The sequence below is a fragment of the Schistocerca nitens genome, chromosome 9, assembly GCF_023898315.1.
Source record: "Schistocerca nitens isolate TAMUIC-IGC-003100 chromosome 9, iqSchNite1.1, whole genome shotgun sequence".
NCBI classification, from domain to species: domain Eukaryota; kingdom Metazoa; phylum Arthropoda; class Insecta; order Orthoptera; family Acrididae; genus Schistocerca; species Schistocerca nitens.
Window position 1 is genome coordinate 113153834 of NC_064622.1, and position 15239 is coordinate 113169072.

At 40.6% G+C, this 15239-nt stretch overlaps 1 protein-coding gene across 1 annotated transcript in view; it reads left to right on the forward strand.

Annotated features, from left to right (window-relative positions):
- The window catches only part of LOC126203843 (activating signal cointegrator 1 complex subunit 3), a 251150-nt gene that overhangs the window by 162059 nt on the left and 73852 nt on the right, over window positions 1–15239 (forward strand). Inside the window, exons 23-25 of the mRNA XM_049938218.1 lie at window positions 7040–7151; window positions 9608–9776; window positions 9912–10132. Of these exons, the coding sequence (XP_049794175.1) occupies window positions 7040–7151; window positions 9608–9776; window positions 9912–10132 (502 nt within the window). The remainder of the gene's footprint in view (window positions 1–7039; window positions 7152–9607; window positions 9777–9911; window positions 10133–15239) is intronic.

Below are 15239 nucleotides of genomic sequence, written 5' to 3' on the forward strand. Positions count from 1 at the left end.
GAAATTATTAAACTTACCTAACAAAGGTGTCTGATAAAATATGTCAACATTAGCAAAAGATGCTTTCTTACAGTTGCATTTCTCACCTGTTTTTCTTTTTGGAATTGTTTTTCCTGCATAGATTGTGTGTTTATTTCCTTGAACATGTGCTCTTTTGATTACCTCACTTTTTTATTCAGCTTTATTCCTCACATCCCTCTTTCATTTTATGGAGTTTTCCATTATCAAAGAGCTTTAAAATAAAACTGTTGCCAACTGCACCTTGTGATCACATAAGATAACGAAGACCAAGAATATTCTATTCTATCTAAAAGACAACCAGCTCTTAATCAGTAACAAATCTTATTACTAGAATAAACAGATGACACAGCACTGCCAACAAAATCAACAGTGCTGCCACGTTAAGATTAGAAACACCAGAAATCCAGGAGTCATATTGTTTCTAAAATTGACATAAACTTACCAGACACAAAAAATGCCTGCAGGTAGGTGGAAATTACATCATTTCTACACAGAGCACTGTGATTACCGTTAAAGAAGGCCTGGACATAAATAACTCATTTTGCATAAAATGTGGAGTTAGATGTGATGAACTGGAGTGACTACCTGGCAGAAGGCCTCTGCCAGGTGTCTGACACCTTCACCTACAAGCTCTGCCAAAGTGAACCCCTTCCCAGAAGTCCAACATAACCTCCAATCGCTGCTGAAATCCTTAGGCCCTACCCAGAACCTCTCACCTGGATCCATCTCCCTACTTAGCCCAACAACAGCCCGCACACCCACCTTCTACACACTTCCCAAAGTCCATAAACTGAACAATCCTGGGTGCCCCATTGTGGCTGGTTACAATACTCACACCAAAAGAATCTCGACCCTTTTTGACCAACACCTGCAACCAATTGTTCAAAACCTAGTCTCCCACACTGAAAACACCAACCACTTCCTGAATCGGCTCTCCACCATCCCCACGCCCTTATCATCCAGGTCCCTACTAGTCACTGTAAATGCAACCTCCTTATACACCAACATTCTTCATGCCTGTGGCCTAGCCACGATTGAACACTAACTCTCCCAACACCCTGCAGATTCCAAACCCACCACTTCATTCCTCACACACCTAACCTATTACATCATAAACCATAACTACCTCACCTTTGAAGGGAAGGTACAAAAACAATTTGTGGCACAGCCATGGTCACCCGCGTGGCACCCTGCTATGCCAACCTCCTCGTGGGCCACCTAGAGGAAACATTCCTAGCCTCCCCAAACCCCTGGTCTGGTTCAAGTTTATTGGACCCAAGGCCAGGACACCTTCCTAAATGTCAATCTCCACCTCTCAGATGGCTGCATCCACACCTCAATCCACATCAGACCCACCAATCACCGACATTAGCTGCACTTGGGGAGCTGCCACCCCTTTTGTACCAAAAAATCCCTCCCATACATCCTGGCCACCTGTGGCAGAAGCATCTGCAATGATGAGAACTCCCTCGCACAGTATGCACTGGAGGCCTCACAAAGCCTTCAGACAGGCAGTACCCCCCCCAGACCAAATTCACTAACAGATCTCCCATGTCATGTCTCCACACACACGTGATCCTCACATATATCCCAAGAACCAACCACAAAGAAGCGCCACCCAATACCACCCGGGACTGGAATGACTAAACCACATCTTTCGTCAGGACTTTGATTATATGTCATCATACCCTGAAATGAGGGACATCTTACCCAAGATACTTCCATCTCCTCCCAAAGCAGTGTTCTGACACCCGTCCAACCTCCATAACATCCTAGTCCATCCGTATGGCACTCCCACCCCCAATCCCCTGCCATAGGGATCATACCCATGTGGAAGGCCCAGGTGCAAGACCTGCCCTATCTACTCACTCAGCACCACCACCTCCAGTCTGCCACCGGCTTATCCTACCCCATCAGAAGTTGAGCCACCTTTGAAAGCAGCTGTTATATACCAGCTCTGCGAGATTTCAGTGGATGCTTCACAACCCATGCAATCTGGATCCTCCCCACCAGCACCAGCTTTTCTGAGCTGTGCAGACGGGAGCTTTCCTTACAGCACATCCTCACTCTTGTAACCTCCCTTGCCTAAACCTAAGGTAACTTGCTGTCCCCCCACCCAATAGTGTGTGTGCGGGTGTGCGACCCCCCCCCCTCCCACACACATATATATCACACCCTAGTCTGTGAAATAGAGTGCGTAGCCGTCTGCCACATGTCCCCTCTACCTGCTTCTGTAGGTGGCCCATGGATGGATTGCCATTCTCCCACAAGCTGCTAGACTTCTCCCCCCCTCCCCCCTGCCTCCCGCCTCTCTCTGTACCCCACCTCACTCCACTCTACCCTGCACACCCACCTCACAATAGTACACTCACTGTGGGCAGGGAATGAGCTTGTAGTCAAATGAACACAATGTAGGAAGACAAGCGTGTGCATGTTTCTGCTACAGCTTGACTTTCATTCTGAAAGCTACCAAAACAAAGCACTGTACCTTTTGTTTGTTTATCTTTCGACAAGACAGTGCTTCTATCTTTTGTTAATTTTATAAAGTTTTCCCTCTAAAAGCACTACAATATGAGATTCCTTTTTTCATACCAAGAAGCTAACTTTTTATTGTATCTGTTGTAATAGGAATATCTGATTTTTTTATGGCCACAATCATTGGAGAGCTTTTTCTAGCAATTCTGCTAACGATAATTTCCAGTTCATTCATCATTAATCACAAAACCAGTTCCAAACAATTTTTGACCATTGTCTACTACTTGATTTATATAGCTTACCAGTGAATCACCTTTTCTAAATGCACTGATATTAAGTACTCAATAATTTTGTTTTTCTTGCAAAACCGGTTGTCAAACAATGGCTTCAGTTTATGCCAAAAGTCCACTGTCATTTCTGTTCCTTTTATGTGCACATCTGAAGATGGTCCAACAATAATAATTGTTTTTGCTTTGGCCTTGGTGCCTTCTAATTTAACTACCTTTTTTCTAATCCTTCATGAATAAGCACATTCTCAATTGCTAATGCCAAACCTCCATAGCTCTCACACACTTTCAGCTTCAGCACATTAATCACATAATTCATTGCCGTATGTGTTGAATAAAAAAATGCTTCTTTTGAATAACAGTGTGTCCTGGACTTCAACTAGGCACCTTTTAATCGGCAGTTACGTATTTGGCTGAACTTTGTTAGAACACTTCATTTGAAAAAGTACTTGCACACTTTACTTGGTTTCCTTTTTTTTAACGCTGTGCTAACAACTGACATTCAGGCATGAAGGTGAAAACCAAAACACGATGATAGAAAGAAAAGTTGAAGTGACATAAAGGTAAATGAGCAGAAAAATGATAAAATGTTGGCAAATGTTGAAACAGAAGGAAGAAGTCCCTCTTTCATTTGGTGAAAGAGGAACAGTTAGTAAGGCTAGCAGTCACAAGCTTGGGGAAAAAAGAAACATTGTTCAGTAAAGTATTAAGCACGTACTCAGGTTTATCAAAAATAGAATGAGTAATAAGTTGGTAATTTCATTCTCTGTGATGACTATTATTTGTTTGCCCTATTGTCCATCACACTGCTCCCCTCCCTCTCCTTATCTCTATTCCTTAATCCCTTATAAGCTCTATTCTCTACCCACTGAGTCATCTGCTGAAAGACTTGCTATCCCCTTTTTGCCTTGTGCACCGTTCCCTTCCCCCTCCCCACCTCCATCTACACAGCAACTACTTTCGATAACACAGGGTAACACTGATTCAGCGGCATGGAGTTTCTCCATCAGTTTCTTGTAATTTTTATCTGCTGAATACGAAAATAATAATATTTTTGTAGAATTGAGTCTACTTTCTGAGATAAAGGCAATCAATTTTACTGGAATAAAAAGAGAATAATACTTTTTTAAATGTTTATTTTAAAGTTGTCAGATGATTTCAAACAAAGTGTTATAAATGAAACAAAAAATAATAAAATTAATCATAGCTACAAAACCATATCAGTAAAAATTAAGAAAAACGTTTTTTACGGGATTTTCTTAAGCGTTTTCAGTCCAGACAGTCTCTCTGCAATTTCCAGTAGTAGTCTGCCATCATGTGGCAGTCCCAACAGCCGTGATATCAATCCTCCATAATCTTGAAGTCCTGGTGGAACTGTTCCCTTTCTTCTTCGCTGTAATCACCCAAGTTGTCAGGAAATTTATCTAAATGTGTGTGCAAAAAATGCAATTTGACACTCATATTAGCTCCTAGTTTTTGTAAATTCTGGAGCATTTTATCTAATATTTTGGAATATTCTTCAGCTTTGTGATTCCCAAAAAAATTTTAACAACTGGTACAAAGCTTGTCCATGCTTCCAATTCAACTTGAGTCATGTGATTTGTGACATCATCATTGTGTATAAGAGTATGGATTTGTGGCCCATCAAAAATTTCTGCTTTTAACTTTTCTACACTGAGACCAGGAAATGATTGACAAATATATTTGAACCAATCGCCATTCCTCTCTGAAGCTTTAACAAACTATTTTATAAGCCCAAGTTTAATATACAGTGATGGAAGAATGATTTTTTTCCTGCATGGCCATCGGTTCACGAGTGATGTTATCCTTTCCTATAGCCAGGTTCATTCTCAGCAGCCAATCTTTCCTGCTACAAAGTTCATTTTTTGCATGACTGTCCCACAGACAAAGAATACAGGGATCTTTAGTGTATCCAGTTTGCTGACTCATTAAAAAGTACACCATTTTTAAATCCACTTAAACTGACCATTGATGTTGTTGAAATGCAATTCTCTTTAAAACAAGTTTAACATTTTGATAACCTACCTCAAGAGTAGTTGCATGAACAATCGGAATCGAAGCTAATTTATTTCCATTATACAGGAACACACATTTAAAACATTTTTTATTTGTTTATTTATTTATTTTTTTTTTTTTTTTAGCTTTCTACAAAAAGACTGCAGTCTTTTGACTGCTATACTGGAAGACCCATTAAATTTAAAAGCTCAGAAAAATCACTACAATGTACGACATCACTCATCTCATTAAAATATGGAAGAATGTCTTGCTCTCTAGTTTGATAGAATGTTATTGATACACCAGGCTGAAGGCAATGTTTTTCTTTTAGTCTTGACACAGGAAGCTCAGCTGATTTCTTAGATAGATTTAAATATCAAATCAAGTCATTTAGCTCACCCTGAGAAAAACCTTGCTGTGTAGGACTGCAGTCTTTGAATTCATTTTCACTTTTGCTTTTTCTCTGACTGTCTTAACATTTTGACATCATCACAGTAATCGTCTGATAAGGAGGTAAATACCAGTATTGGCAAATCTTCACTATGCACGATTGGTGGTTGAGCAGACTGTACGTTTGGATGAACCCGAGAGCACTTTTTGTATTGCTTCATACCTTTTACATTCACAGCACAAAAGTAGCAATCATTGACATGGTTTCTTGGCTCTGTCCATGTCATTGGTATTTCAAATGGGAGCCCCTTTCCTTCCTCCATGATTCAAATTTTGAAGTGACTCCCTGCAAGTTTTACAAACATTGTGCAGGACCAAACATTTATTTTTTTGTCCAAATTGTTTTCCAAAACAAACCCAATAGCTTTGTTAACTGACACAGTATCACATTTGTAGAAAAATTGTAATGAATGAGTAATGCAAGAAGCTTACCTGTACAAAATATTGGCGACTGAATGGCAAACAACAAAAGCTCACCTGTGAAATGGCTGATAGTCATGGCTCTCTATGTGAGAAGCAGTGATAGTTAATGTAGTTTGCCAGAAGGATATGACGTGCCATCTGTCAGATTCTCTATAGGTAAGTGGTTGTCTTTCCCCTATTTTACATATTTTTCAATATGTGAATTTCCACGACTTTTATAGGGTTAAAATATAAATAGTTTAAGTTTGTAAAACCAAGAGTAAAGCCTAAACAGAGGTCGTAAAACGGATTGGGGAAATAAAAAAGTGACATGTAATTAGTAGTGATCATACAAGAAAATATCCAGAGTGGGTAATCTTTTTGTGTTTAATTTCAAGAGTGACAAGTTGACCAAGAGGAAAACCCAAAGAAAAGACTTCGCAAAATGGTCCGAAGTGGGGAAACAAGCTCAAAGAAGGAAGGTCACCCAGTGTTTATAATTACTTTGTCCTGTCCAGAATGCTACGTCTTGCCTTGGGAAGGGGGGAGGGTGATGAAGACGTGTGTGTGTGTGTGTGTGTGTGTGTGTGTGTGTGTGTGTGTTGTTACTCTGGACTAACAACTGAGATTCAGGCATGAAGGCGAAAACGAAATCATGGTGATAGAAAGAAAATTGAAGTGACATAAAGGTAACTGAGCAGAAAAATGATAAAATGTTGGCAAATGTTGAAACAGAAGGAAGCAGTCCCTCTTTCAGTTGTTGAGTAAAATATTAGGCATTTACTCAGGTTTATCAAAAATAGAATGAGTAACAAGTTGGTAATTTCATTCTTTGTGATGACTATTATTTATTTGCCCTATTGTCCATCACACTGCTCCCCCCTCTCTCCCTCTCCCTCCTCCCCCCCCCCCCACCCTCACCCTCACCCCTCCCTGAAACGAATATTGATCAATTGGAAGTGTGACGATATTAAGAAAAACATCAGTGTACAAAGAATAGCCACAGGTTGTGTAAACTGAAGCCTAACATAATTATGATAATGTGATTATTCCACCTCATACATAATTTTACTATCAGTGAAGAGTCATTAATTGTGACATTAACAAGAATGGTCCTATTATCCTTCTATGGGAGACACCAAATATTACTTTTGTGTCTGTGGTTCATTTTCCATCATGTAGAGAATTCATTCTGCTTGTGAGGAAATTGTTGATATAGTCACAAATCTGGCTAAATATTTTGTGGGAATCTATTTTCTGTTGTAATTGTTAATGTATTACTGAATCATTCATACAATTCCATTTCTAATTCATTATGTTCATTATTCATAATGTGTTGCAAACTCATTGTATTTCTCTGTAAATAAATGCGTATAAATTGCTTCAAGGTGGAATGACAAAGTTCATGGGAGAACTCAAGAAGCATTCTATATATGGATTGAAGATCCAGACAATAATTACTTGCATCACTGGGAACTATTTCTTATAACGAAGAAGCAGGTATATGCAAAAAAAAGTTGTTGTTATTTCTATTTCGTGCAACTTTTTGTGGTCTGTGTTCTCTGCTGAATTTTTCTCTTTTCTTTTCTCTCCTCCTCATTTTTACTTCTTTCATCAACTTAAAAAATTTCTGAGGTATCATTTGCAATGCATGAAACAGTGTTATGTATTATTCTTGAATAGTTAAAGTAATTGTACATATAATGGTTTTTGTAAAAAAATCATCAGAAAAACATTTGGAGTATATCCCTAATTTCAAATTAATGTAAAAGGTGAAGAAATTGAATCCAGTTGACTGTACACACATAGTCTAGATGATTTTTATATTAATTTTGATCTTCATATCGCTCTCATCAATTATCTTCACCACTGTTGTATTCCTTGAACTGAACTCATTGACTTCATCAGTAAGGATCGATTTGTTTGAATACTGTTTCTGTAGTCAATCCCTTGAGACTGTTTCGTAAAAATTTAAATGGTTTATCTCTTTCTTTAATTTTGTCTGCAGGTTTGTATTAATTATACAATTTAGAAGATAGAGACTACAGAAAGATGAATTCATGATATAATAATATTCTTAACGTTGTATAACTACTCAAAAACAATTGCCACACATTCGTGTAGTAATAGTATACTCTCTAGACTTTCCAATTCAAGTCATTCATGTATGCAGCTTTCTTGTCACCTGCCAAAAAGTCAAATAAATGAAATTATTTACCAATAAAACACAAAATTTTAGTTTTTTTCTTTTAGTTAAGTAGTCTGAAATCCACCATTTTGTAACAGGAACTGTTTGCTGTAACAGAAGACAGATGTGTGGCACATAGACACCTATAATAGGAAATGGGATTCAGTAGCTTTGAAGCTTTGACTCTTTTTCTAGTAGAAAGTACACACACACACACACACACACACACACACACACACACACCTAAATGCACACTACCATGACCATAGATCTAAAGCTAGTGAACACTATTTTCTATTACACATCTTCTGTGTGCCACAAATCAGTTTGCTGTATGTGAGTGGTTTCCTTTACCTTATTTTATGTATTGTTCCATTAGACTTTGACTGCCAAGTGATAACTCGACATTTTCTTGGCATTAATTATGAAGCTCATTACAAGGTGTAGTTTTTGTCCTCTATTATTATTACAGTAGTGTGCTGTGTTGCTCTGGAAAATGTGGCTGCCATCATTTTGCAGCCTCTGACCACTGGCTAATAAGTAATGACTGACAATGAAAAAATCTGCATCAAGTGAGAAAGATGGTGCCACACTTCACACAATTCCTGTTGACCCCATATTAAACAGTTAAAGAAAGAAATGGTGATGTACATAAGAAATTCCATCTGTCTTTCATTAAGGTTTTACAGTTCAAGTCTGATGGATCTGTATTTAGTTAGGAGCTTTGTTTCACTGTCACTCTTATCTTGGTGCTTCTTATTTTGAGACATGTGCTCTTAAAAACTGTTTTGTTGATAGGTTTGACAGGAAAAAGAATATGAACTAGCTAATCCAACAATTGTGTGTTGGCTCACCTGGTCACATATTGGATGATGAGCTATAGGCATAAGGCTGTTGAGTCCAAGAGAGTGATGTGTGTATAGACACCACAAGCATTGACATAGAATTAATCCAGGAAGTGACTAAATGCTGCATAGTCCCACTGTGAACATTGACATTGGACTTCTGCCCAAAGTTCAGTGGTTGCATCAACATTTTGTCTCATTCTTGTCTGAATGAGAATCAAAATACATTGTTATTGTGTATCAAACAATGAAAAATGCAAGATGGAATAATGACAGTATTATGAAAAGGATACATTGCTACTCACTATATAGTCGAGATGATGAGTCACAGACAAGCACAGTCTTTTTATTATTGCGCATTGTATGACTGTTTAAAATGAATTGTATGATACAAAGCTTTGCCAGCTGTTAGACAGCTCAGAAGTTAAAATCTGCAGAAGTTTACTCAATCACTCATTATAGATGATTAGAAGAATCTAAGGAAGAACAAAATTTGCAAGACACTTTTGGGCAGGAAACATTTTGAAAGTGTTGCCGATATGAGTAGCGAGTGAACAATGGGTTTAATGGATTAGTGGCAGTCAACTACAGAATGGAAAGTCTAGAGCTCATGAACATTAATGACAGATGTTTAAATAATGGGACTGATTATGTAGCGAAATAAAGTAAGCTTAAATATTGTAAGTGAGCTGTTTTTTGCCAATAAAATATCTCACTCAAATTTATTAAAGCCATTAAGCTCGAAAGTTGGTCCACATAAAGTTAAAGTACTATTTCAAGAAAAATGTCTTAATCTGTGCTATAATTCCTAAAAATAGCAGTAACCTGAATATTCGGCATTTTTGTACATAGTGTCTTCTTTCTGATTAGTTCAAATTAATACAAACCTTTCAGTGTCGATCTGTGATTTTCCATCCCCACAGGTAATAAAACGTGAGCCACAAGAACTTGTGATGACAATCCCACTGTCTGAGCCACTGCCATCTCAGTATATCGTCCGTGCCACAAGTGACCGCTGGCTGGGCTCTTCGACTATGCTGCCTCTCACATTCCAGCACCTGATTTTGCCGGAAACTCATCCCCCCCACACAGGTACAGTTAACTGTCATAGACAAGCTTTCTGTTGTCTTACTTCCACCCACTTCCTCAGTTTGTCCTCGTACACTGACGCCATATGTGCCTATAAGTGTAAGGACAAGGCAGTTCAGTGCTGCTTTTCCATTACAGATTTGCTGCCTCTGCAACCTCTACCAGTGACGGCGTTAAACGATCCAAAGCTGGAGGTTTTGTACAACTTCACGCACTTCAACCCAATACAGACACAAGTCTTCCATTGCCTGTATCATACGGACAACAACGTTCTCCTTGGTGCTCCCACAGGCTCCGGGAAGACAATATGTGCCGAAATTGCCATGTTCAGAGTCTTCCGAGAATACCCTGGACAGACGGTAAAACATGTTGCTATGTTTATCCATTTGTTATCCATCCTTGGCAGTTATTAACTACAGTAAATAAATTTCCTTGCTGCCACAATGTCTCTTGTTAAATTTTTACATTGATGATGATTTTGAGCTGTTCAAAATTAGATCGAAATAAATTTACTGAATGCGAATAACTTGGCATCAGTTGTACTAGGTATGACTTGTGTTACATGCAAAATCTTGGGTTTGTGTACCTGTCTGGTACTTATTTTCACATGTCACCAACAAATAGAACATCTGTACCTATACAGCTGATGCCACGTTATTTGCATTCAGCAAATTTATTTCAATCACTATACCATTTTCAGAAGATTAATTCTCCATCTTCAGGCATCTGTTAGACCTAAATGCATTATTTGTTACTTCTCGACATGTGGTGATTTAGGAAGTAATGTCTTGTAATTGGTTATTATATTATACATTAAACTACTATGCTTATGGAAACTGGAGGTGTAACAGGCATACTAAATATTCTTAGCAGTTGTCATGGTCATTATAACTGGAGTCTGCTAACCTGTCTAATACCTTTAGCTATAAATGTCAATTGTTAAGTAAGTTATAATTTGATGAAAAATGTCTGACTGTCATGTTCTTGCTTTTAATCTTTAATGTCTCACTGTTAATTACATTCAATCTTAAGTATTTTCATTAACTCTGTGGCCTGATTGTTTAATAATGTAGTTACCAGAAGAGGGAGGGCTAAGGTTCTGACACTGGTAGCCTTTAATAAAGAGCATTGCTGCATAGGCAAGTTCTATTTTCTGTAAATAGTGCTATGTGTAATACGAAGGAGACCGCCGTCAGTATCTCTCTCTCTCTCTCTCTCTCTCTCTCTCTCTCTCTCTCTCTCTCTCTCTCTGGACTGTCACAATTTTTGTAACTATGTGCCAAGTTTTTTAATAGGTAATCCCAGACACATGTTTGTCCCAGATTTAACAATTTTGAAACAATTTATCCTGAATTACATATGTTTCACATGTATCGGTATATTTTATTATTAGTTGTAGTTTAGTTGGCGAAACTGTTTGAGGAAGAGATTCTACTCTACCAAAGAGTACCCTCTTACTTTGTTGTGCACAAAATCATGCCTCACCTGTACTCGTGAAATTATATAAGGCTGTATCGTGTGCTACATAATATTACGCTATATTCCATTAGTCATGTTTTTATTTTTCTTCGTCAATAACCATATATCCTGGCAAGAATTAGCTCAAAGACACGCAAGTCCTCCTTCAATGGACAGTTGCAAAAAAAATCCCATTCAACAGTGACACAGTAGTTCTTCAGAGTCAAAAGGAGAAGTGACAAGCAACAGGTGTGTTTCTAGTTTCTCACCAAGTGAGGTGGCACAGTGGTTAGCACACTGGACTCACATTCGGGTTGACGATGGTTCAAACCTGCGTCTGGCCATTCTGAGTTAGGTTTTCCGTGATTTCCGTAAATTGCTTCAGGCAAATGTCGGGATGGTTCCTTTGAAAGGGCATGGCTGACTTCCTCCCACATCTTTCCTTAATCCAATGGAACCGATGACCTCACTGTTTGGTCCCCTACCCCCTCCCAATCAACCAACCAATCTAGTTTCTCAATAAGTCACAGTAGACATGTAGATGTGCAACTCCACTTAAAAAGTGACAAACATGACAGAGCAATCACCACAGCAGCGTCTAGCGCAACATTAAAGTCATTCTTTAAATCTGAGAAACCTTGTGGTCAGAAGGAGAGATTTGTTGCAGTTGAGGGAGTCTTCACATATCATATAGTCCAGCACAGTCATAGCTTCAGACCTATGGAGTGGCTGTAGATTTTTCCAAGCAAAATTAGAGCATAACCTTCAACAGTACCTGCAATTTTGACAGCTGTCATCCCTCCCGTACTTAGAAGTCCCTCCCATACCGTCTGCTCACCCTATGTATGGCAATGTTGAACAATCCCTTCCCTAGTAAAGGTCCCACTGAGGCCTTCACTATCAGGCATTACCCTCCAAACGTAGTCCACAAACATATCTTGCGTGCCATATCCACATCTGCCCCTTAATCCTGCAATGACACTCATTAACCAGTTACAAAGGAGCACCCCATCATTATCCAGTATCACTCCAAACTGAAACAACTTGACCAAATCCTTTGCCAGGGTTTTAACTACCTTAACAATTCTTACCACCCACACCAAAATTGTTTTCCACTGCCTACACAATGTAAGCAATATCATTACTTGTTCTTACAAGATTCTATCCCTGAACCTTTGCCGCATGGGTCATATCTCTGTGGAAAACCCAGGTGCAGAACTGTCATATGTATCCTCTTCCAGTCCCATCAGAAGTATTCTACACTATCAGGTATAGGGCCATACGTGAAAGCGTTCATGCCATGTACCGGCTCCTTCCTTCTGATTCCAATCTCTCTCTGGGAATTGTCCTTAAAATATATCCTTCAAGCCCATGATCTTTCTGACCTCAATTTCTGTTAGCACCTGTACCACACTCACCTCCACTCCTGTCTCGCATCTCCCACTTCACTCCATTAACATATACTTGCATTTCTCCCTCTAATGCCTTCCTCTTCCCCTGTTCTATCTCTCCTACCATTTACACCCCCTATCAACCCAATCTACCACTTCGTGTGAAAATACTCAGCCTTCACTGCTCACACCATTGTTGACTTCCCTGGTGTCACATTACTATCCTGTCCTCTTGCTGCCTCTCCTTCCCTTACTTTCAATCACTGAGTGGTTCTATCACATGTTGTGTGATTACCTTTACTTGTCTCATCATTTATTTACAGAAAGAACAAAGATGAAACAAAGACACAAATTCGATTAGATTCAGTTTTCATTCTATAGACCCAAAAAATGAGGTGATTCTCGTGGGTGTGGAATATGTCAAAGTATAACATAAAATCCCGGGAGCGGAAAGACTTACCTTAGGGGGAAAAAAGGACAGGTATACACTCGCACACACACACATATCCATCCACACATACAGACACAAGCAGACATATTTAAAGTTTGGGCAGAGATGTCAGTCGAGGTGGAAGAGTAGAGGCAAAGAAGTTGTTGAGAGACAGGTGAGGTATGAGTGGCGGCAACTTGAAATTAGCGGAGATTGAGGCCTGGCGGATAACGAGAAGAGAGGATATACTGAAGGGCAAGTTCCCATCTCCGGATTTCGGATAGGTTGGTGTTGGTGGGAAGTATCCAGATAACCCGGACGGTGTAACACTGTGCCAAGATGTGCTGGCTGTGCACCAAGGCATGTTTAGCCACAGGGTGATCCTCATTACCAACAAACACTGTCTGCCTGTGTCCATTCATGCGAATGGACAGTTTGTTGCTGGTCATTCCCACATAGAATGCATCACAGTGTAGGCAGGTCAGTTGGTAAATCACGTGGGTGCTTTCACACGTGGCTCTGCCTTTGATCGTGTACACCTTCCGGGTTACAGGACTGGAGTAGGTGGTGGTGGGAGGGTGCATGGGACAGGTTTTGCACCGGGGGCGGTTACAAGGATAGGAGCCAGAGGGTAGGGAAGGTGGTTTGGGGATTTCATAGGGATGAACTAACAGGTTACGAAGGTTAGGTGGACGGCGGAAAGACACTCTTGGCGGAGTGGGGAGGATTTCATGAAGGATGGATCTCCTTTCAGGGCAGGATTTGAGGAAGTCGTATCCCTGCTGGAGAGCCACATTCAGAGTCTGGTCCAGTCCCGGAAAGTATCCTGTCACAAGTGGGGCACTTTTGTGGTTCTTCTGTGGGGGATTCTGGGTTTGAGGGGATGAGGAAGTGGCTCTGGTTATTTGCTTCTGTACCAGGCCGGGAGGGTAGTTGCGGGATGCGAAAGCTGTTGTCAGGTTGTTGGTGTAATGTTTCAGGGATTCCGGACTGGAGCAGATTCGTTTGCCACGAAGACCTAGGCTGTAGGGAAGGGACCGTTTGATGTGGAATGGGTGGCAGCTGTCATAATGGAGGTACTGTTGCTTGTTGGTGGGTTTGATGTGGACGGACGTGTGAAGCTGGCCATTGGACAGGTGGAGGTCAACGTCAAGGAAAGTGGCATGGGATTTGGAGTAGGACCAGGTGAATCTGATGGAACCAAAGGAGTTGAGGTTGGAGAGGAAATTCTGGAGTTCTTCTTCACTGTGAGTCCAGATCATGAAGATGTCATCAATAAATCTGTACCAAACTTTGGGTTGGCAGACCTGGGTAACCAAGAAGGCTTCCTCTAAGCGACCCATGAATAGGTTGGCGTACGAGGGGGCCATCCTGGTACCCATGGCTGTTCCCTTTAATTGTTGGTATGTCTGGCCTTCAAAAGTGAAGAAGTTGTGGGTCAGGATGAAGCTGGCTAAGGTAATGAGGAAAGAGGTTTTAGGTAGGGTGGCAGGTGATCGGCGTGAAAGGAAATGCTCCATCGCAGCGAGGCCCTGGACGTGCGGAATATTTCTTTCCGCCGTCCACCTAACCTTCGTAACCTGTTAGTTCATCCCTATGAAATCCCCAAACCACCTTCCCTACCCTCTGGCTCCTATCCTTGTAACCGCCCCCGGTGCAAAACCTGTCCCATGCACCCTCCCACCACCACCTACTCCAGTCCTGTAACCCGGAAGGTGTACACGATCAAAGGCAGAGCCACGTGTGAAAGCACCCACGTGATTTACCAACTGACCTGCCTACACTGTGATGCATTCTATGTGGGAATGACCAGCAACAAACTGTCCATTCGCATGAATGGACACAGGCAGACAGTGTTTGTTGGTAATGAGGATCACCCTGTGGCTAAACATGCCTTGGTGCACAGCCAGCACATCTTGGCACAGTGTTACACCGTCCGGGTTATCTGGATACTTCCCACCAACACCAACCTATCCGAAATCCGGAGATGGGAACTTGCCCTTCAGTATATCCTCTCTTCTCGTTATCCGCCAGGCCTCAATCTCCGCTAATTTCAAGTTGCCGCCACTCATACCTCACCTGTCTCTCAACAACTTCTTTGCCTCTACTCTTCCACCTCGACTGACATCTCTGCCCAAACTTTAAATATGTCTGCTTGTGTCTGTATGTGTGGATGGATATGTGTGT